Here is a 24,096-nt window from a genome sequence, read left to right as displayed (position 1 = left end):
TTTTCAGCAGCCAGGACTGCTAGGGAATGCGGTGCAGAAATTAACCCTTTTCGGTACAAATCTGCAGCAGGTTTATTCTGATTTTTTCTCTTCCCCCCTCTCCATTATCATGGAGAATTCAGAAATAGGTAGAAGGTTTTGCCATGTACAATAGCCTCTCTCGTACATGGCAAAAGGAGCCGAAATGCCTTCTACAATTTCTCTAAGTAAACAAGGAAATTGCATCCCCACAGCTGCTGACAAAAGGCACACTTGTTTGTGCACAGCTAGCTAAAACTTATTTATATTTTAAATTTAATACCAGCGAGTATTTTCTCTAAAGCATTTCTTGATTATTATTATTTTTTCTTGTCTGTTTTGTGATATAGAGTGAGGCAATTCTCTATTTTTATCATCACTGAATTGAGCAAATGGTGTTGTTTGAATTTCATGTACATCAGACAACAGAGATGTGAGACAAATTGCTGTTCAGGTATCTGATTAGTGGGAACTAGGTATATTTTTATAATGTTTGAAAGTATTTTTCAGTTTCATAGTGCAGTGGAGAGAAGCTCCATATACAGAATATATCTTTACTATATGAGATATATGCTAATTTTGTTTCTCCTGAATTAATATGATGTTTGGACAACTGGAGCATTATGTGTGAATATCTCGTAAATAAGGCACAATCTTTAGTATGTTTGGATGTACTTTATATTGTTTGATCCTGTATCATTCAGTTTTTAAACCCAAATAGAAATATTAATATGATTGTTCCTTTTTGATGTACTCAGTGATTCTGTTTTTGTCTTTTAAAAAATTTTCAGCTGATAAAAATATAATTTATTGTGATTGATTCAAGGATGTAGTTATCACAGTAGTATTTCATTAATATTTTAGAATATCCTCATGTTGGACTCAGCAGTGTGTCTAGCAATGGAGCCATTCTTTCTGGTTTCTATTTTTCTTTAAGTGGGTCATAGTAAAAGATGATCAATGGATGACAGAAGGTGTGCCTAAACAGCTTACAGTGATAATACTTGGTTTTTGTGACAGAATAAATGCTAATGAACATGTAAATATAAGCTGAGAAGAAGGGAAATTTATATAGCAAAATGCTTTCCAGGAATAATGCATTTTCTCCCCAAAATGAATTATTTGTTGTGACTTAAGTGCTACATGTATGTAAAGCTGAAAATGACTCATCACATTGTATGATGGTAAAAAGCTGAAGAACAGTTTTACAGTTCAAGGCAAACACTATCTAGATTTCTATATAATTGAAAAACATGAACAGATTGTTCTGTTGGAACAAGGAATACCAGCCAAGTGAGATTATATATTATTTTGTATTTAGATTTAAAAGGCTAGAATCGGTTTGAGAAATAAGCGCTTTCTGATATTTTAAAAGCCAATATCAAAAGAAGTCTGAGCTGTTTTATATATATATATATGCATGCTAAGATTTTATTTACCTATTTTATCCTGGAAAAAGGAAATTTGCCCAGGCTTCGTTGAATGAAAAATACATGCATGTATATGAGAAAAGTAGTTGGAATCCAGGTTGTGTGTGTGTGCAAGTGGGGTTATGATGGGAGGCAAACATGCTAGGAAGGCATACCTCCTTTGGAAGGGGATGCCATTAAATCCAACAGAATTTAAACACTGTTGCTTATTATTGAAGGCTCAGCCATAAAATATCCTCCTGTAGTTGTTGCTGATTATTACTATCTATATGTTATTAGTTCTTGTTCGACTGTATATGAGTACTCCAATTAGTATATCAAGTAAAATTGTGAAAATCATAAAAGGCTATATAGGTAGCAATGGCATAATCAAACTTAATAAATCACCTGAGTTTCCTTCCTTCCTTCCTTCCTTCCTTCCTTCCTTCCGTTTATATTTCACATTTACGAGGTTGCCTATCTTCTCAATTAATCTAGACGAAGTACAGAATTAAAGCCAAAGTTACAAATATCAAATAGAACAGAAAAGTGGAATTCTGCCATTCTGATTGGGGTGGGGGTAGGGGAATCCACTAAAAACCTGTAAAACCCCTCATAGATGCAACTCCCCTCCTACCCTAGAATAAAGTCTAAGGAAAGAGCTAAATGTTCAAGGTACAGGATAAGAGTCATCCAAATCTCAGCAGAGATGTTGCTCCAGAGGTCAGTTGTCATTTTGAAGAAGATACATTTCCTAGGTTCCCATCAAATGATATTGCTCAGTGTGTGAGATTTGTAGTCCTGTTTTATAGGATGGGCAAAAGCAAACCTCTGATACAACAACTGTATCGAGAGAGAGGAAGAGGGAGAGAGATTGATTCTCAAATTACTATGCCATATGGACAGGTGATAATCAGCTCTTGAAATGCCCCACAAAGCCTACTGGTTGTGTAGCAGTGATACATGCCCTGGTTCAGTTGAAGTTTCCAATGGGTCTTCAAAGGTAGCCCATGTAGAAATCATGGCAGTAGTCTACCTTCAAGGTGATTCAAGAGCTGCGGTAGTGCAGTGGTTAGAGTGCAGTACTGCAGGCTACTTCTGCTGACTGCCGGCTGCCTGCAATTTGTCAGTTCGAATCTCACCAGGCTCAAGGTTGACTCAGCCTTCCATCCTTCCGAGGTGGGGAAAATGAGGACCCAGATCGTGAAGCGCAAGAGGCTGACTGTAAACCGCTTAGAGTGTGCTGCATATTATGAAGCAGCACATAAGTCTAAGCACTATGGCTATTACCACTTACAACCTTCCCAGTGGGCTTCCAACCAGTAAAGTCAATGGTGGAAGCTTGATTGGCTTAAGGACATATTATTTGTTTAACTACTGCAGCAAAAAAGGTTCTAAAATCAGGTGTGACTGATTTGATGACTGCACTGCTTAGTGGTGGAAGTCTTAGGCACAATGGTTGAGGACATTCTGAGTTCCCACTGAATTTTATTATTTAAGTAACAGAACATGGAAATAAATATGTGGGAGTAACCATGGCTGTTACAGAAATAATTGAAAATGAACTCTTATCAGATTCAATATTTACACTGCCTTCAACTTACCACTCCATGGTCAAGGCTGGAAATCGGCCAGAGAAAATTTATGCTCCTTTAATATTGCATCTGGGGATGGGGTTGTCTTATTCGTATAAATATGGGCAAAGTATAATCACCAAACTCATAAATTGAATGGGAAAGGTGAAAGTTGTACAGACTAAGTTAATAGCCCACTAGTTTAAAAAAACATGTTTGTCAGATTTTTTGGGGGTAATAAAAGTGGTATTTGACACATGTCTATTGTGTGCACTCTCACATTCAGTTAAGGAGAAGAATTGTATAGCTAGAATAGTTCTGCACTGAAATATCACCATTCCTTAAAAAACGAAGAAACTTTTCTAGCATCCAACCCAACAGCATCGCTTTATTTGCTGGCGTTAAAAGAGCATTTTTAGATGAACACCACAAAGATTGCTCATCGTTATCTTCAGTCTCAGGAACAGTAATCCTCCAACTAATTTCTGGATAGTGCAGCCTTAGAAATATTCTGTTCTCTGGGGAGAAATTCCTGAGCTACCTGGGCCTTTGACTTGGTCCAAGCAAGTTCTTCCTATGTGCTCATGGCTGGCTCATAGAGAACATCTGGGCTGCCTGATCTTTTTTGGCCCTGAAGACAAATTTGGAAACCTGAGAAAATGTCACACTGATCACCACAAAATGTCTGCTGTATTTGGCCTGTTAAAAAAAACAACAACCACAGACCTTCCTCAGGAAGCTGTGAAGAGGGCAGAGGCTGACTTCAATCTTCGGATACAGAATTATATTATAGGCACCATAGCAAACCACCCATTTCACAAAAGGTAAATGGGTAAAGATAAGAAACTCCTCCCTTTTCCGCATTTCTGAGGCTGAAGAACCGTTTCTTTCTATTTCCAAATCTGTACTGCTTCTCCAAGCGCAATTTACCTTAGAAGATAAGTATTGTTTTATTACTGTTGTACTTTATTTGAAGCATGTTGTTGTTCGAACTGAAGGCCGCACTAGAACCTAAGCACTTTCCAAACCACACTGTTTATAGAAGAGTTAAGACAGCAAGCAAAGTAAACATACTTACAGCTACATAATGGGCCATAGTTACAGGATTAAAAATTCATCATCTTATTTTGTTACTGATATCCCTCCACTCAAAGTAAATATGAGTCTTTTGGGGGGGGGGATCTAGAAATGAACATAGAACAGAACAGAATAACAGAGTTGGAAGGACCTTGGAGGTCTTCTAGTCCAACCCCCTGCTTAGGCAGGAAACCCTACACCACTTTAGACAAATGGCTATCCAATCTCTTCCAGTGTTGGAACATTCACAACTTCTGGGGGCAAGTTGTTCCACTGATTAATTGTTCTTACTGTCAGGTAATTTCTCCTTAGTCCTAGGTTGCTTCTCTCCTTGATTAGTTTCCATCCATTGCTTCTTGTCCTGCCCTCAGGTGCTTTGGAGAATAGCTTGACTCCCTCTTCTTTGAGGCAGCCCCTGAGATGTTGGAGCACTACTATCATATCACCCTAGTCCTCCTTTTCGTAAGACTAAACATACCCATTTCCTGCAACAGTTCTTCATATGTTTTAGCCTCCAGTCCCCTAATCATCTTTGTTGCTCTTTTCTGCATTCTTTCTACAGTCTCAACCTCTTTTTTTAACATCATGACGACCAAAATTGGATGCAGTAGTCCAAGTGTGGCCTTACCAAGACATTATAAAGTGATATTAAAACTTCACATGATCTTGATTCTATGCTTCTGTTAATGCAGCCTAGGACTGTGTTGGCATTTTTGGCAGCTGCACCACACTGCTGGCTCATATTTCAGTGATTGTCCACTAGGACTCCAAGATCCCTCTCAACAGTTATTACTGAGTCAGGTATCACCTATACTATACCTGTGCATTTGGTTTTTCTTTTTTCTTTTACCCTTGAATTTCATTTTGTTAGGTAGTGCCCAATGTTCAAGTCTGTCAAGATCCTCCTGTATCTTAAGCCTATCTTCTGGCATGTTGGCTTGGTGTCATCTGCAAATTTGATGAGTTCTGCATCTTTCCCCTCATATCCAAATCATTGATGAAGATGTTGAAGAGAACTGGGCCTAAAACAGAGCCTTGGGGCACCCCTCTGCATACTTCCCTCCATGTAGATGCTGTTCCAGTGAGGACTACCTGTTGAGTGCATCATAATTTGCTTTATGCTGGTCATCTCGTAGAATATTAATTTTCAGGCATGACCCGTTCTGATAATAAATTCCAGCACATGAGTAAATTGTGGAAAAATACAGAACTGCAATTATTGCTTTTTATAGCATTTTGAGCATGTAGGCCTCAAAACCAAACACGTTCCCATAACGCAAGTTGCTTTCTGCAATTCATTAATGGGTTACGGATAATGTAATTGAAAGGAATAAAAGGAAGGAGCAGTCTGACATTAGTACTTAGAGAATAAATAGCACTAATGAATGCTTCTAGTAGTCCACCAAGATCAACCCGTCAGTGAGACTCAAGAAGGTTATGCATCACTTGGTATATTTTTGCTGGACGTTACTGAAGAAGCAGCGAGGATGAAATCCTCCCGGTCATAATTGCCTCCTAAAATGTAATGATCACATTTCCCTGGAATAATTTTCTTCTGCCTACATTTTCTTATTGCATCTTCCTCTGTTCTGTTATTTCCCCAATTCCTGGTAAAACTGAAAGTTGAATGAATTGGTGCAGAAAGAAAAGATGTGTACAAATGACCAGGCCTGTTGTCAGAACAAGAGAATAAAGTGGTATCATTTGCTAAAAGAATTAAGTAGCATATAGTGGGCAGTTTTGGAGATTCCGGTTTCAGTTCCTACATACTTTATGGCACAGCTTGGTCTTCTTAAATTGGTTGCTCGGGATGATTGTTAGCTTCTGGAGAATAGTTGGGCATAGTAGTTGAGGCATCAAGCTAGAAACCAGGAGACCATGAGTGGGTGATCTTGGGCCAGTCGTTTTTTTTTTCAGCCCTAGGAAGGAGGCAACAGCAAACAGAGTGGATTTGATTTAAATCAAGTTGATTTAAATCACAATTTAAATCTTGATTTAAATCACTAGTAAAATGGCTTGATTGTTAAAAGAGCAACTGTCATCTCTGTTATGGGACGCTTTTTGCTGGAAACCAGAAATGAATGTCAATTTCTGGCAAAAAAATGTCATAAATTGTGATCACAGGACCAGGCGACATTGCAGACGGCAGCCGTAAATGCAGTTCAGTTGCTGAGCACCAAAAATGCAGTCACATGACCGCTGGGAGAGGGGTAGAAATTGGAAGTTAAAATGTGGTCCATTGTAATTTCTATTGCTAATGAAAAGTTGAGTTGATTAGCTGTACTAAAATGTCATGTAGCACTTGGACTTAAGGGAGAAAAATGTAAGCTAATAGATGGTTTTATCTCTCAAGAACTACCTGCACTTTAAAGAACTTAATGTGAAAAATAATATATCAGTAATATTTTGCATTTGTACTTATTCAAGAAATAACTGGAAGGGTAGCTATCTATTGGTGTTTCACTTATTTCCGAGCATAAGCACAATCATGAAACTTAAAATGGCACTGCTGTTTGCCATGGTCTAATATCATTTCTGATATTATAATGTTTCTAATATTGCCATTTCTGTGACAGAGAACCAAATAATTTCCATTTTATAATGTTCTTCTGTTGACTGGTCCAGAATCTGTAACTGATGTCGTTTTTGGATTGTTTAATTTAAAGGATTTTTGCTTGCAGATGGTGATATTGAAAAGCTGTGTTGGAATCCAGTAATGTCAGAGTTTCATCGGTCCCCGTTATACAGTGAGCTATTAGGGTTGCCTAAAGTTGTTTTGGGCCAGAAAGTTAATAAATACAGATGAAAACCTAGAGAGGTGGGGCGAAGTAAATTTACTCAAGATTTCCCTGATGACTGCATTTTTGCTGACGCCAGTCTTTCGTTTCCTCACATGTTGACATAACTCACTTAATGCATCCCTATTATCAAAGGAGTAAAGCAGAAGTTTGCTGTCAGTTTACTGAACGTTTAGAAAATGTGTTACCCAAAAGAAAAATCTGGGCACCTGTCGTGTTCTGCTTCTTCAAGCAATGAAGTGCACATGTGGGCAAGAAGGTTAAAAGCTGCAAAAGTAGAAGGCTAGCATTCTTGACTGTTAATTTCAGGGAGGAGGTGCTCGTTTTCAGTCCATTTTTTAAAATAAGTTATTCTAAAAGTGGTATGCAAAAGTCGAAACCTCCTTTGTGTGGAATATGCCTTCAACCGTTTCATCCCTAAGGTCACAGTTTTCCTTTTTTTTTTTTTTTTTGAAAATGTTTATTGATTTTTAAAAACAAACATAAACAAAACGTAAAACATAAAACATCTTTTTTGAAAGCAGCTTGATCCCGGGTTACATCTCTTCGTACAGACACAAATTCAAGTTCATGCTCATTTTTATATGCCATTCCATATCTTATTACCATTCTACATTTTCTATATAGCTTCTCCCCTCTTTTAACTTTCTTAATTTTATTTTATTTATTTCATCTCAATTCAGATCATTATACTTATATTCTTTGTCTGTCCTGTTTCAGCTGTCTATTATCTTTTCTCATTAAACAAAATTTCTCCTGTAATCACTGATTGGAGTATGACGCCTTTATATCTTTCCCCTAAAATTATAACACTTAATATAATACCTAACTTCCGTTCGGATTCTGCTTGGTACATTCTAAAACTACACACTATATTTTTAAAAAAGAAAAAATTATGAATATGTAATATAATTAAAACAATCCATACCGATTCAATTCTGTCATTAATATTAATATTCATTTAAATCTTAAACATTTTACACATTACTTTTCAAATAGGTATCATACTTCTATGGGAACCCTTATAAACTTTCCATAGTTACTTCCCCCCACTTCACTTATATTTTATAAAACATTGAGTAATTAAAATGTTCCCATTCCTTCCTAATTCAATTCTCTCATTTATTTCATTTCATTTATTTTGTTCACAAAAGTTTCACTGAATTACACTGACTATTTTATCCCACTTTTTAATCATATGTTGTTTCCAATTTTCTAACATTATTTCTAATACAAATATAACAATACAATCTTATGTACCTTTGCAGAATCGCTTTTTCAGTTAAATTTTCACCCATTATCTCCTGTTTCTTTACATCTTGCTCCAAACCTTTGTAACTTCTCTTCCCATCCTTCCTCCCTTGTTTCTCCTCTCTCCCCTTTTTACCCCCTTGTCCCTCCACCTCCATTTCCCTCTTCTGTATTCCCCTTTTCTGTTGCTTTCTAACATTATATCCACTTTTCACATTATTTTCCCCTTTTTTGGCTGTTTTTTTAGGTCTTAAATTCTCCATTCTCTTCCCCCCCCTTTCCCCTTTCTTCCCCAGCTAAAGTTACTTGTTCATTAAAGATGGCTTCTTCTTTGTCCCAATCTTCTTGTTGCGCAGTCTTTTCTTGTAGTTTCTCATAGGTACAGATCGCCATTTCTAAGAATTGAAAAACGGAGCCAAAAGAGCCCTTCCCTTCTTGTTCCTCTTCTTTATATTTTTTAAATTCCATTTTCAGTTCATCCACAAGTAATGCCATTGTAGAATTTTTTTAAACAACCACCCAATTGTTTTTAGTCATTCAAATATAATTTCCAGAAGTCACCAAGCAATCCAAATACACACAAGCTGTTTCTTTTAACACTTTCTTCTTTTTTCACTTTCTCTTCCTGGGGTTACTATTTAGTTGCAAAATTCCAGTTAAAATGTATCTTTTAGAAGTCTTATTAAGATTTAACTTTAAATTCTTTTGAATTCCAGGCAGACTCCTCCTTCCAAATCCTGCCCTTATTCTTTTCCTCTCCCTTCCCACTTATAGCAAAAAAAGAATTTTTTAATGTTCAGAAATCTTTATTGTCCCCTTGGCATTTAATTATATTTCCAGTTTAATTACCTATTGATGCCAAAGTGGATTTTTCTGATTTCTCATTCATCTCTCTTCGCTGTCAACGTAAGGAAGGAGAGTGAAAATAAACAAACCTTTCCCTTTTCACTTTCATTCGCTGCTTCCGAGTCTTCTTTGGGAGCGATGTATCTTTTATAAAATTTAAATTCCAGGATACCTTAGTTGTTGCTTCTTATCCTGGTCAGCCAAAACTTTCACTTCTTAACTTCCTCCTGCACTTTCTTTTCCGGATGAGTGCTTCTTTGAGGCGGCCATTTCTGACCGCCGCTCTTACCGCCTTCGGGAAAGGGAGTTTAGCCAGCTGAGGAGGAAAGATGCGGCTTTCCTCAACCCTGCTGGGATCTCCCCCCTCTTCACCACCTCTACGGGGTGGCTTAGCCCCGAAGCCAGCTGGCTCGGGGCGAGCCTAGGCAGAAACCGCGCATGATTGCGGATTCCTGCCTGATGCCGAAGCCCTGCAAACCGGAAGTTCCCCTAAGGTCACAGTTTTCCATTACAAGGGAAAGTTTAGAGTAGAATGGAATGGAATATGGATTGGTATGGACTGGAGAATAGAATAGACAATACAGAACGAATAGAGAAAATAGAATAGAATATGGAATGGAATAGAATAGAGAATAAAGAATAGAATAGAGAATACAGAACGAATAGAGTAGAGTAGAAAAGAAAAAGAAAAGAAATGGAATGGAATGGTTCTTTATTGGTCATGTGTGTTGGATATAAAAGGAATTTGTCTCCAATGCAGACGCTCGCAATGTACATACAAACAACATAGTACTATAATCATAATCATAAGATACCAATAGGAGATGGTGGTAGGAAAGATGAGAAGGATAAGATGATAAGTTTTTCATTAATATCCCTACAACTTTTCCCTGTATATTCATAAAAATAAACATTCATACTATTTTTCTCTTTTGCCCCCTGCCTTCCCAAGGGACCTAATGCAAATCGCTGGCTTCTTGCTTCCATTAGCAGTGGGAGATTAAGCAATCTGTGCCTACTAATTAAGTGATCTGGTTGGTTGGTTGGTTGGCTGGTAGAATCTGATTATTTGCTTCCTGCCATTAATGGCAACAGGAACCCAGCAGTCTCCTGGTCAGTGAGAAAGGTTCCCCTATCTCTTTCTCTCTCAATAGATACAATTGTTGAATCAGAGGTTTGTAAAAAGGTTTGTGCAGGCTCGAAAAAATCATAGACAACAGCACACAGTCAGGAATAATGATGCTGTAATGTTTCCATTGTTATTCTACTATTAAGAACTTCGTGCCTTTGACACAGTAAAAACAGTAGGAAATAGACCAGTGGTCGCGAACCAGTGGGTTGGGGACCACTGGTGATCCGCGAGAAAATTTTGGTGGTCCGCAGAGAAATGTCACTCCCAAAGCACCCCCAAAGCAATTAATCCAGGCTGCGTGGGAACACAAGGCTTGCGTCGCTTGCATTGTGAACAACACGAGGTAGTGAGGGGAGGGGGGAAAGGGCGGAGGGGGGAACTTGCCCCACTCTCCCCACACGCCTGGCCTGGCCACCGGGCTGCTTCTTTCCGCTTCTTTCTTCTTCTGCTTTTGGCTGCACGCAAGGAAAGCAGCAAAAGTCTTTCTTTCTCTCCCCCAACCTCTGCCAGAAATGAGTCTTTGGGACCCTGCAAGGCCTCCTTGCTCCAAGAGGCTGCGCCGGCCGGACAAGTCTCACAAAGACTGATTTCTGGTGGAGTTTGGGGGAGAGAAAGAAAGACTTCTGCTGCTTCTGCTGCTTTCCTCGCATGAAACCAAAAGTCTCTCTCTCCCCCCGTGAGAACGGAGCTGGAGACAGTATCCTGCGATCCCAAATAAAGAATGATCAATCGGGAGGAAATGAGGTGGGGAATTTTCCTGCAGACTTTTTTGGGGATTTTCCCAGGGTCTCTGGGCCGCAGAATTTAAAATTATGAATTTGCTGGTCCCTCAGGTCCAAAAGGTTGGCAACCCCTGAAATAGACTGCTGCTAGACCCGGGGTCTTCATACTTGACAGCTTTAAGACTTGTGGACCAACTCCCAGAATTCCTCCTCTAGTCATATTAGCTCAGGGATTCTGGGAATTGAAGTCCACAAGTGCAAGTTGGAAGACCCTTGTGCTAGACTTACTTTTGGTTAGAATGCCTAGCAATTCCTGAGCAATTTGTTTGTTTATTTGAAGTGTGGTTTTCTTTGTGTTACAAATGACAATTCTGAGCTGGAGAAGGCGCTACTGTCTGAAACACAGTGGCACCCCCAAAAGAAGGAAGTCAAAAGTTTTTTTTTTTTTTTCTGTTGAGTGGGAATGGGTGTGAGTGACTTCCGGTAGATAGATGGCCCCATTTTCATCCTTTGAAATGTCCCAAATATTTGAAATTTGTTGCATTTTAAAGCTGGAAATAAGAATGGTTTGCCTCCCTTGAAGCCTCTTGTTTTAACCCCAGCCTTATAGTCATAGAAAAACTGTAGCATAAAGATAGGTTATTTGACTTTGAATTTTGACATCTGAGATCAGGTGTGCCCTGGAATTTATTCATCCCTGATTTAAGCCAATTTGGGGGGGGGGGAGATGCACTTGCCTTAATTGATACCTGTATGAAGGAAAGGGGAAGACATTTTTTTTTCCAACCAGCCATCAAGCCACACCTACAGAAGATGAAAAACAAAATTGAAGCTATGGAAATCCGGTTTATATATTGCTCCTTTTTTAAAAAAAAAATGTGCATCCTGTGTCATTACTTTGAAATGTTAACAGCTGACAGACTGAGCTCAGAAACATACAAAACCATTCTTCGCGTTGCTTATTCAAGAACAGGTCAGGCTGCAGTTGGTATTCTTGCACCCAAACTAGTAAGTTGACTATGTTTTATCTTCCCATGTTAAATGAAGTCAAACCACAATGTAAATTAGCATGTCACACAGCTACAATCGGTGACTAATTGCTTAAACTAAGCTGTTTATTCATGTTTTGCATAATTAATTCTTGAACTGGTGGGCCCTGTTACATTCCAGTAAGGCTGAGCCCTTTTCTTTCGGCTCAACTAATAATAATAAGTGTTAGAAAGAAATGGCCTCATTAGAAAGAAGGTTTAACAGCCTCGCCTCTGAATAACCTCATTTGTATTCTTCAAGTGTTGTAAGGCATGATGGGATTGTGGCTGCATTTCTAAAGTATATTTTGCAATTAAAATATCTCAGAAAGTCTATTCTATCTCTCCGACTACTGGCTCAGTTCAAGCCTATCCAGACTTTAATGTTTTCTTTCAATCATAATCCGAACATTTCTTCTTCCTCTTTTCTTCATTTAATGAACAGGAATATCAGGCCCATAACAGCCAACTCGGTTGCTTCTGCTTTTGTGTTCTGTTTTTGTAGAGGGAAAGTAAGTGGTTGATGGCTGTGGCTTCTCACCCACCCTTCCTTAGTATAGAACAGATTGGAAGATGAAGAGAAACATTTTTCACTTCTTTTATTCTTAACAAACGCTAACCCTGACATGGGTTATTCTGATTGCAAAATGCTCTTTTTGGCGGCTGGGTGTTCCCTTTTGGAGCACTTCAAATCTTCCTGCTTTGAACCTGCCGTGTTTTCTACATCCTGGTCCTCCATTATTATCTTTGCTGTGACCAACTTCGGGTTTTTCAAGATTCATTAACTGGTTGGGAAGCTGGCCACAAGGTCCAATCTCTTTCGAATGTACCTCTGGGTTAGTTACAATCCCACAGGCTAACCCCGGGGACGCATCAGGGTTGTGTTTGATCTCGGGGAAGCCGGGGTGGGAGTGGCCAGGGTGGCCAACTCAACATCACCTGTGTTGGGGGCACCTGAGGTGGGCCGAGCACTCCGCCAACGAAAACAGGCCCCCGAGCTCCGTTTTCAGCTGCCACAGCCTCCTGCATCCCTCTGCCACTGCAAACAGCTCCGTTTTCACTGGCAGAGGGTTGCAGGAGGCTGTGGCAGCTGAAAACAGAGCTTGGGAGCCTGTTTTGCTGACAGAAGTATGGCTGGCCAGTCCTTTGCTATTTCCAGGGCAGCCCCTCCCCTCTCCAGGCCAGATCTAAGCACCCTGCAGGCTGGATCTGGCCCCCGGGCCTTGAGTTTGACACCCCTAGGCCAACCTATGACTAGAGAGTTATTGGTTGGGGAAAAATTGAAGGAGAAAGTGCTGCTGTAGCTGCTCTGAGCTCCTGAAAAAGGAAAAGGCAAGATAAAATGTCGATCAGAAGCCCAAATGGGTCGTAAGGCCACTGAACTGCATGTTGAGCAGTCCCATCAGCAGTAATTATGAGTTCAAAACAACACATTTTTAAGTACAATATTATCTTGATTCCATTCCATATTTAATATGCAGTGGGGACAGATAATTTGTTATTGGAGATTCATGTATTTAAAACATTCTATAGGATTAAAGAGCTGTCACGATATATATTTTTTTCGGAAAGACAAACCCCTGCATTGGGCTGATAATTGAAAATGAAGAGAGCCAAATACACCACCATGTGGTTAATAAGGAAAATATTTTGGTTTGGAAACTATAATAAAACGGCTTTTTTTATTTCTTTACATATTCCCAGAAGAATGTTTAAATACCAGGTTTGAGTACCAGCTGTTGAGGGGATTTTTACAAGGGGGAAAAAAATGAAGTTTAAATTTGCATGCAGCATCCAGTCAACCTTAGGCTTTCGTCATTATTGAGAATATAACTTTTGAATGAGGATGTTTTATGGCTACTGAAATGTAAAACTTACTCTAAGGCAATGGTGGCTAATATTTTTGGGCTCCTGTGTCAAAAATTGTGTGTGCGCTTGCACGCTCGTGCTTGTGCGCCAGCACCCAGAAGGCAATCCGTGCCCCCCCACGCCCCCTACACATGTGCACATCCTGCACCTGCAGCCCTGAGGTTCACAGCCCTGTAAGGTGGCCTTCCGATCCCCACATCCTGCACCTGCAGCCCTGAGACCAGGGAGACGAGTTTCACAGCCCTGTGTGATCACCCCAGCCCAGTCCGTCATAAACCAAATTATTGATATTTCTTGAAGTGACACACGACCCGAGGAAGGCTACACTTTTTCCCAATTTTCGACACACCAAGCTGAAAAGGTTAGCCATCACTGGCCTAATTGCTCTGTCCTATACACTGTTAATCACAAGAGATTAAGTTTGGAGTGTACTGTGTAAATAGAGTGATGGTAAATCTGTTGCAACAAACAGCAGCCTCCGGCATCTTTAAAGACCAACAGACTAGTCCTTCAGGTGTATATATACATGCAAAAATGAAAGGAAAAAAAGCCCAGAGCCCCTCTCTGAGGTGCATATGTATATATGTATGTATGCATGTGGAAGGAAGAAAAGGAAGAAAGGAAGGAAGAGAGAAAGAAAGAGAAAGGGAATGAGGATGGAAAAAAGGAAAGACAGAAAAGAAAGAAATAAAAAGGAAGAAGGAAAAGAAAGAGGGAGGGAGAGAGAAATTGCTGGGGGGGGGGCATATAGAAATGCTCTGGTTTTATTTATATGTCTAATTTATATAACTGCCCATCTCACAAACAAGTGGCATTGGAGAGTGTACTGTTCAACTTTTAGAAGTGTCCAAGTGTAGTTTGTGCTCCAGGTTTGCATTCTACGCATAGACCACTGACTCACCTGGCCGAATCCCGGGGGTGGAGTTAAAAAAGACATCAGCCTTAGAGTCCTTACATAGCCGCAAGCAAATCCAGCCACCCTTGAGTTCCGCTAACTCTCATCTAACTCCAAGCAGGTGTTAATCATTAGTTGAGAAGATGCCTGTGCATAGGCATGATTCGCAATAAATCGGATTAATTCGAACTTCACATGGACCTGATCTTTTGTGCCTTACAATAATGAAGGAAAGTCTTTTGTGTGCCAAATAAAAACGTTTGCTCTACACTCTACAGTCTATGCCAGGGGTAGTCAACCTTTTTATACCTACCGCCCACTTTTGTATCTCTATTAGTAGTAAAATTTTCTCTAACCGCCCACCGGTTCCACAGTAATGGTGATTTATAAAGTAGGGGACAAAATCCCTACCGCCCACCATGAAAGCTGGAACGCCCACGAGTGGGCTGTAGGAACCAGGCTGACTACCACTGGTTTATGCTGTAGTAAACTTACTAGCCTTTGAAACCTTGTTAGTGTCAACTCATAAAATATCCCTATGCCTGTTTTAGTAGTTGCCATAAAAAAGAGGGGGGAGGGGAGGAAGGAAATCTGGAAGAGCAGTTGAAAGTGAAAGTACATTTCAACTCTTATCTTTAAAAGGTTGTAACTGAAATACCAGAGTTTTTGCCCCGAATATATTTAATTGGAGAACATGAATGATGACACCCATCCCGTGAAGGTGCTCAATTGGAGAATCTGGTTTATGAGACACACAGGGGGGAGGGGGGAAACAGGTGATTGTAAATTACATATGCCAGAGTTGGCTGCATACAGGGCAGTGCCAGTATGTCGCCTCTAATGAATCCTTCGAAGTTTTTTGAAGTTTGGTTCGAGACTCATGATTTAATTAGGGCGATTGCTGGAATCCTGACAGTTATCAATGGAGAGCAAGTGGAGCAAATGGCCAGTTTTAAGTTTCTGGGTGTTACCCTAAAAGAGGACCTGACCTGGGGTGCCCACATTGCAGCCCTGGTCAAAAGGGCCCAGCAGAGATTATACTACCTGAGACTTCTCAGAAAATAACAACTGAATGAAAAACTGCTGGTGACCTTCTACCGCTGCACCATTGAGAGTATCTTAACTTACTGCACCTCTGTATGGTTTGACAGTTGCACAGGGGCAGATAGGAAAGCACTCCAGAGGGTTAGCGTCATTGCCCAGAGGATCATTGGTTGCCTCTCCCCTCTTTGGAAGAGCTTTATAGCTCCCGCTGCCTTAAGAAAGTTCAAAACATTCTCAAAGATCCATCTCATCCTGGGCATCCCTTTTTTTGAACTATTACCATCTGGCAGACGGTACAGGATAATAAAAACAAGGACAAATAGGCTGAAAAACAGCTTCTGTCTCAGGGCAGTAGCTCTTTTGAATTCTGCTGTGTAATGCAGTGTTGGGTGTGGTGTCAGGGGTTTCCGGTTCAATGTGTGGAGGAGGGTGAAGGATGTGTGTTTGTGTTTATCTTCATTTTCATGGTCATGATGTGCACTGAAGATGGTGTTTAATTTCATTGTACGAGGTGCAATGACAATAAAGTAAACTAAAAGTTAGCAGAAAGGGGGAAATTCCTGTTAAATTGTAGCGATTACCTTTCTTGATTTTTTTGAAATGTTTGCTAGAGAAGCCATAGAATCACATCTTTTTTTCCTTCTTCTTTCTTTCTTTCATTTTAAGGCCCTATGAGAAAAAGGGAAAGCTAAGGATGCTGGAGCAGAACAATGGATTTCTCCTTCTCTTTCATGCAAGGGATCATGGGAAACACAATTCAGCAACCACCTCAACTCATTGATTCGGCGAACAACCGCCAAGAGGATGCTTTCGATGCCCACAGTGACATCACGGAAGATGGCCGACAGACTCCCTATGAAGCTGCCCTTGCCTTGCAGCAAGGTTTTCAGTATCCCACGCCAACCGCCGAAGACCTTCCGCCCCTCATTAATGGATTCCCCCAAATCGGCATGTACGAGCCCCAGGCCAAATTCCAGTCCTTCAGCCAGTATCCGAATGGCTCGGCCAACGGCTTTGGCACCGTTAGAAACTTTAGCCCACCGGAGTATTACCACATGGAGAACTCTAACCTAAGGCCACATGACCTTCTGGAAAAACCCTCCCCTCCTCAGCCTCCCCCTCCCTCCGTCTCCCAAACGGTGATTCCAAAGAAGACGGGCTCACCCGAGATTAAACTGAAAATTACCAAAACTATCCAGAACGGCAGGGAATTGTTTGAGTCCTCGCTGTGTGGGGATCTTCTAAACGAAGTGCAAGCGAGCGAGTTTGCCAAGTCCAAGCACGAAGGGAGGAAGGAGAAACGGAAAAAAAGCAGCAAGCATGATGCTGCCCATTCGGAAGAGCGCAAGTCACGTAAAATTCCCAAACTCGAGCCGGAGGAGCAAAATGTAAGTTGGAGTAATAATAAAATAAAATAAGTTTTCCTCCCTCCCTCCCTTCCTTCCTTCCTTCCTTCCTTCCTTCCTTCCTTCCTTCCTTCCTTCCTTCCTTCCTTCCTTCCTTCCTTCCTTCCTTCCTTCCTTTTTTATGTTGTTGTTGTAAGGCAAGGGTCTTCAAACTTGGCAAGAATTCCTGAGCTAACATGACGGGAGGAGGAATTCTGGGAGTTGAAGTCCACAAGTCTTAAAATAGCTAAGATGGGAGATCCTTGGTCTAGGACAGTGTTGGCTTAACCTTTTTTGGCTCCTGTGCCAAAAATTGCGTGCACGCTTTCACGCTCACACTTGCATGCCAGCACCCAGAAGGCAATGCGTGCCCTCCCACGCCCCCTACACAGGTGCACGCAATCCCGCCCCCGCCGCCCCCTTACCTGCGCCTCACAGCTGATTTTTGGACGGTTTGAGGCCTTATTTGGCCTCCCAGAGGCTTGAGGAAGGCTTCTGCAGGCTTTGCAGGCCAAAAACTAGCCCTGTTTCATCACTTCCGGTATTTTAGGAAAATCAGGAAGTGATGAAACGGGCGTAGTTTTCGGCCTGCAGAAGTCTTCCTTAAGCCTTTGGGAGGCTGAAAAAGGCCTCAAACCAGCTGAAAATCAGCTGTGAGGCACGCACATGTGCAGTGAGGTAAGTTTGCCTGCAGCTCGTGTGCCGGCACAAATGGCTCTGCATGCCACCTGTGGCATACGTTGCCATGGGTTTGCCATCATGGGTCTAGCACATCTTCAAACTTGGTCAGTTTTAAGACTTGTGGACTTCAACTCCCAGAATTCTTGAGCTAACATGACTGGAGGAGGAATTCTGGGAGTTGAAGTCCACAAGTCTTAAAGCTGTCAAGTTTGGAGACCCCTGCTGTAAGGCCTTGCCTCTCCAGTCTTCCCAAGAAAGCAGGACTCTTGAAACGGAAGTTGTTCCAAAAGGAGCTTTTATTGAAAGGCTTGTCATAGCAAGAGGTCTAGGCAGGAACTAAATTTTCCCACTTAAAAACAGCCATCTAAAGCATCCCAACCAAACCCCTCCCCTCAGTACAGCAATGCCAGAAACAGAAACTCAAAGCATAGCAATGCAGGAAACAAAACCGAAAATTCATATAGAGATTTCTCCAATCCTCCCCCCTCCCACCACAATGCCAGCGTCCCAATAGAAATAATATGCGGCCTGACAAAAGCATTGCTTTTCTCCTATGAGCTGTTCAGAGCATCCAGTAGTGGAGGTGCTTCAGTCTCTGCATCCATAGGCTGAGCTTTAATTGAGGAACTCTCCTCCTCCTCCGCGTGACTCCTTCATGCGTTCCCCGGTTTTTGCTCAGCCTCGTGCGAGACAGGCAGTGCTTTCGAAGATTCCTTGGCCGAAGCTGGATTCTTAGTCGTTTTTCAGCAGGTTTGATTGCAGTTCGTTTATTTTTCCTTTCCTTTGCCTTTAGCCTTCATTCAGAGGGTTGCTGTCTAGGGGAAGCGCCATTTGCACCCCCAAAGAAGGCGGTGTGGGAGGTCTTTGGTGCTGCTCTGCACCACCACCACCCCCACAGCCAAAAAGCCTTACCTCTGCCCGTTTGGTAGTGTTCTGTGCTGGACTGATTGTTTTTATAAATGCATTTTATTAAAAAAATAAAAGTTATCTTGGTAGATTTTTTTTTTCTGCTGAAGAAAAGAAATGCAAACCATCCTTTGCCACAAACTACGCAAATTGTCAGAATAATTTATAAAGAACTTTAGATTCTCCTAGAGTCAAATTGTATAATACTATTGATGAGTGACTATTATCTCAGTAATGTTATTACAGCTGAGTGACACGACAGCTATTAAAGTTGTAAGGTATTTCATTTTGGGGTATAATTAGGGAGAGAGAGTGAAAATCATATGTGGTATATTTTCTGTTAACAACAATTCCTGGTCTTTTTGCATTTTCTGTCTTTTTCGCCCTCTTTTTTATTTCTGTATTAAATTATGAGCCCCTCTCTATGTGGATAGGGTAACTTTGTGCAGAAATCTCTTTTAACGCCGAGAACAATTCATATAAAACAGGCTACACTTTATTTAGCTTCACGTGATAATTTCTGATTTTCGTGCAACAATTTGCTAATCAAATCATCTGCCCAAAGGTGTTAAAATACTATTTTAGATAAAAGAGTAATTTTGAAGTTTCATTTTTTTTCTTCAGTGTAATCCAGTAGTATCCATATCTGTTCAAAATGTACATTAAGCTCAATGGAGATTATTCTCAGACTGAAGCCTTAACCACTAAACGCATGGACATCTACAGAAGGGTAAAGGGGAAGCATATGTGATGGATGACTTTACACAAATACAGTGACTTTGTAGTTGTAGCTGATATTCGCCATAAGTATGTAATTGCAACTTTTATTTGTTTGTTTGTTTGTTTATTGGAGTATTATCCAACATTTACTATTTATAAGTAACTCCAGACAGCACATATATTATACTCCTTCCTCCCTGTGAGGTGGATTAAGAGAGAGTGACCAACCCCAAATCTTCCAGCTGATTTTCATGCCTAAAGCGGGACTAAAACTCCCAGTTTCCTGGTTTCTAAACCAGCAACTTAACCAACAGACCATATTGGTTTGTCTGATTATGTCGTTGCGTGTACACGCAGATCATTTTGGCATCATTTCATTTGTTACGATTCCATTGACTAAACTACTTGTTTTGTGGAATTGGTCTCATAGTTCTGCCTTTAGACCTTTGCTTTTGGTATACAAAGTTGTGAGATGACCCTTTCAATCAATAGTTCAACATTAACAGGCATACTCATGAAACAATGATGCACAAGCATTTGCTTTGTTTCTGCAAAAAAAAGTGTTCTTCATTGATCCAGGTTTCAGTAGACAAGCTGAAAGATTGCCTCGTGCCATGATAGAATACACTGTAAAAGGTCTTAGAAGGTGCTGTTAATCTGTGAAGAAATGTGGCATAATGTTGGTGGCCACCCAACATTTTTTTAATGGAGTTAAGCAGGTTATTTGAAAAATAACCTTTACAAGTAATGGTTGTTTTTTTTGTAAATTTTATTTGAGTTTTCATAAAGAGGAAAAAAATACAAATAAAACATCTTTTTTGAAAGTAGCGTAATCCCGGGTTACATTTCTTCGTACAGACACAAATTCAGGTTCATGCTCATTTTTATATTCTATTCCATATCTTATTACTATTTTACATTTTCTGCATAGCTTCTCCCCTCTTTTAATTTTCTCAATTTTATTTTAATTATCTCATCTCAATTCAAATCATTGTATTTATATTTTTGGTCTGTCCTGTTTCAATTATCTATTATCTTTTCTCATTAAACAAAATTTATCCTGTAGTTAATGATTGGAGTATGACGCCTTTATATCTTTTAAGTTTATCCATTTAACTCTTATTTAGGCTTCAACATATACCCTAAAGTTATAACATTCAATATAATACATAACTTCCATTCGGATTCTGCTTGGTACATTCTTAAAATACACACTATATTCTTAAAAAAAGAAAAAATTATAAATGTATGTAATTAAAACAATACATTCCATTCCAATTCAATTCTGTCATTAATATTAATATTCATTAAAGTCTTAACTTCTTTAACATTACTTTTCAATTAAATATCATACTTCTATGGGAACAATTATAAGCTTTCCATAATTAATTCCCCCCCACTTCACTTATATTTTATAAAATATTAACTAATTAAAATGTTCCCGTTCCTTCCTGATTCAATTTTCTCATTTATTTTATTTCACTTATTTTATTAACAAACATTTCACTAAATTACACTAACTATTTTATCCCTCATTTTAATCATACATTGTTTCCAATTTTCTAAAGTTATTTCTATTACTAATGTAACAATACAATCTTATGTACCTTTACAGAATCCCCTTTTCAGTTAGATTTTCACCCATTATCTCTAAATAGGTCCTGTTTCTCTATATCTTGCTCCGGTCCTTTGTAACTTCTTTTCCTTTCCTTCTTCCCTCTCTTCTTCTCTCTCCCCTTTTTACCCCCTTGTCTTTCTACCTCTATTTCTCTCTTCTGTATTCCCTTTTTCTGTTGCTTTCCAGTATTATACTTATTTTTCGAATTATTTTTCTTTTCTTTGGTTGTTTTTTTAAATCTTAAATTCTCCATTCTCTTTCCCCCCTTTCCTTTTTCTTCCCCACATAAAATTACTTGTTCATTAAAGATGGCTTCTTCTTTGTCCCAGTCTTCTTGTTTTGCAGACGTTTCTTGTTGTTTCTCATGGTTCCAAATCTCCATTTCTAAGAATTTAAAAACAAAGCCAAAAGAACCCTTCCCTTCTTGTGCATCTTCTTTGTACTTTTTAAGTTCCATTTTTAATTCATCCAGAAGTGGTGCCATTATATAAATTTTTAAACAACCACCCAATTAATTTTAGTCATTCAAATGTAATAACCAAGAATCCAAAGATCACCAAACAATCCAAATACACACAAAGCGTTTCTTTTTGCTCTTTTTTTTCACTTTCTCTTCTTGGGGTAACTGTTTAGTTACAAAGTTTCAGTTAAAATGTATCTTTTAGAAGTCTTGTTGAAGTTTTACTGTAGATTCTTTTTAATTCCAGGCAGTCTCCTCCCTCTTCCAGATCCTGCCCTTATTCTTTTTCTTTCCCTTCCTGCTTATGAAAAAAAAAATAGTGTCCAGAAATCTTTATTATCCCTTTGGCATTTTGTTTTATTTTCAGCTTAATTGCCTATTGATGTCAAAGCGGATTTTTCCGATTTCTTATTTAAGTCTCTTAGTTGTCAGTATAGGGAAGGAGAGAGAAGGAAAAAAAGCCAAACCTTTCCCTTTTCACTTTCCTTCACTGCTTCCGACTCTTCTTTGGGAGCAATGTTATTTTTTGCAAGTTTAAATTCCAGGGTACCTTAGTTGTTGCTTTTACAATTTAACCCGGTCAGCCAAAACTTTCACTTCTTATCTTCCTCCTGCACATTCTTTTCCGGTCGAGTTCTTCTTTGTGGTGGCCATTTCTGACCACCACTGCAACTGCCTTCGGGAAAGGGAGTAATGGCCAGCTGAGGAGGAGAGATGCGGCTCTCCTCAACCCTGCTGGTGGTCTCCCCTCTCTTCACCACCTCTACGGGGTGACTTAGCCCCGAAACCAGCCGGCTCGGGGCACTCCAGCGGCGAGCCCAGACCAAAACCGCGCAAGATCGCAGATTTCTGTCTGTCACCGAAGAGGCTTCAAACCGGAACTCCTACAAGTAATGTTGTATGACTGAACAGCCCCATGCCATCTCCCAAATTAAATTTTCACTCCGTTCCAAAAGTAATTTCATTTGAATGTTAATGTTGAAAGAAAACTGATAGATGTTAAGTGGACATCCTTACCTTTATATTCACTTTGAGAATCTTCTGTATTAAGATGTGAATCCTTCTTCAGTATTTATTTGCTTTGTCGCATGTCAAATATTAAGTACATGCATCTTTGTCTTCTGTTTGCTAATCTTAAAACCTATTAATGCACCAAATTCTTGATTTTGAGATGTAAGGTGGCCAGAACCATCTAGGAGTCGATCAGTTTCAAAATCAAATATATGCTTGAACTAAAATTCAGGTGATACCTGATGCATAAACTGTATCAAAATAGTTATATTAAAATAGAGATTTGTCCATAAAAATCACTCTTGGAACAAAACAGGGCAATGGCAATATGTCAGTGTTCTCTACTACCTTGCTATATTTCAACTAAGCCTCTTGCAAACCAGTGTTGTAACTGACTTATAAGGCAACCTTTTAATGAACTGACATAAACAGGAAAGAGGTTTGGCCTTTAGATTTTCACGAACAAAATGGAGATGTAACTTACCAGGGTTTTGTTTCTAGCAAAGAAATTGAGTTGTAAAATTTCTTCCCTTCATAGATGCTCACTTTTAAAGCCTCTGTGAAAACCAGATAGTGTAGACTAGAGAAACAAAACTCACTTAGCAAAGTTGAGGCAACTTGTGAAGAAGATATCTCTTCATCCATCGTTACAACTAAACAAAAGATCAGTAAAATGCCTTTTTTGATACTGTGTATAAGTTCCTTACTTAAAACATTTAAAATATTTTTTTTAAAAAGGAATTATTGGCACGAAATACCTAGATCGTATATCAGCTCAAGCGACAATACAGGTAGTCCTGGAGTTGTGACCACAATTAGGGCTACCATCCCTGTTGCTAAGTGAGGTGATTGTTAAGTGAGTTGTGTCCGATTTTATGACCTTTCTGTAATAGTTGTTAAGTAAGTCTCTGCAGTTAAGTGAATCAGTCAGTCGTTACACGAATCCGACTGCCACTGTTCACTTCTCTTGTAAGAAGTCAACTCAGAAGGTTGCAAATGGCCATCCTAAGACCCAGACCACGGCAACCATTGTACTGCCAGTTGGTGAGTGAGTGCCTGAATTTTGATCACATGACCATGGGGATGCGGTGACATTTCTAAGTGTGAAGACCTGTTGTAAGTTTAGTTTAGTTCACTTTATTGTCATTGCACCTTGTATAACAAAATTAAATGCCATCTTCAGTGTACATTATAACTATAAACATAAAACACAAACACACATCCTTCTCAATCTATACAATTGAATTGAAAACCCCTGATATTGCATGAATATCACACTGTACAAAAGAATTCAATAGAGTTACTGCCTTGGGATAGAAGCTGTTTTTCAGCCTATTTGCCCTTGTTTTTATTATCCTGTACCGTCTGCCAGATGGTAATAGTTTAAAAAAAAAAGGGATGCCCAGGATGAGATGGATCTTGGAGAATGTTTTGAACTTTCTTAAGGCAGCGGGAGCTATGAAGCTCTTCCAAAGAGGGGAGAGGGCAACCAGTGATCCTCTGGGCAATGATGTTAACCCTCTGGAGCACTGTCCTATCTGCCACGGTGTAGTTGGCAAACCCTACACAGGTGCAGTAAGTTAAAATTCTCTCAATGGTGCAGCAGTAGAAGGTCACCAGCAGTTTTTCATTCAGTTGCTGTTTTCTGAGAA

The 24,096-nt window shown here is 39.7% G+C and overlaps 1 protein-coding gene across 4 annotated transcripts in view; it reads left to right on the top strand.

Moving 5' to 3' along the window:
- The window catches only part of NSD3 (nuclear receptor binding SET domain protein 3), a 121,364-nt gene that overhangs the window by 18,403 nt on the left and 78,865 nt on the right, over window positions 1-24,096 (top strand). For 3 of the 4 annotated variants that reach the window (XM_087969604.1, XM_087969607.1, XM_087969603.1), the window contains exon 2: window positions 16,330-17,051. In XM_087969604.1, the coding sequence (XP_087825730.1) occupies window positions 16,374-17,051 (678 nt within the window). In that variant the 5' untranslated portion in view covers window positions 16,330-16,373. Of the gene's footprint in view, window positions 1-11,813; window positions 11,836-16,329; window positions 17,052-24,096 lie in introns of those variants that run through there. The other variant, XM_087969606.1, reaches the window with a different exon arrangement.

Source organism: Notechis scutatus, chromosome 7 (genome assembly GCF_049901735.1).
Source record: "Notechis scutatus isolate UNSWTSFEM ecotype Mainland chromosome 7, rNotScu1.2, whole genome shotgun sequence".
Taxonomy (NCBI): domain Eukaryota; kingdom Metazoa; phylum Chordata; class Lepidosauria; order Squamata; family Elapidae; genus Notechis; species Notechis scutatus.
This window is presented reverse-complemented; position numbering and strand designations above follow the sequence as displayed.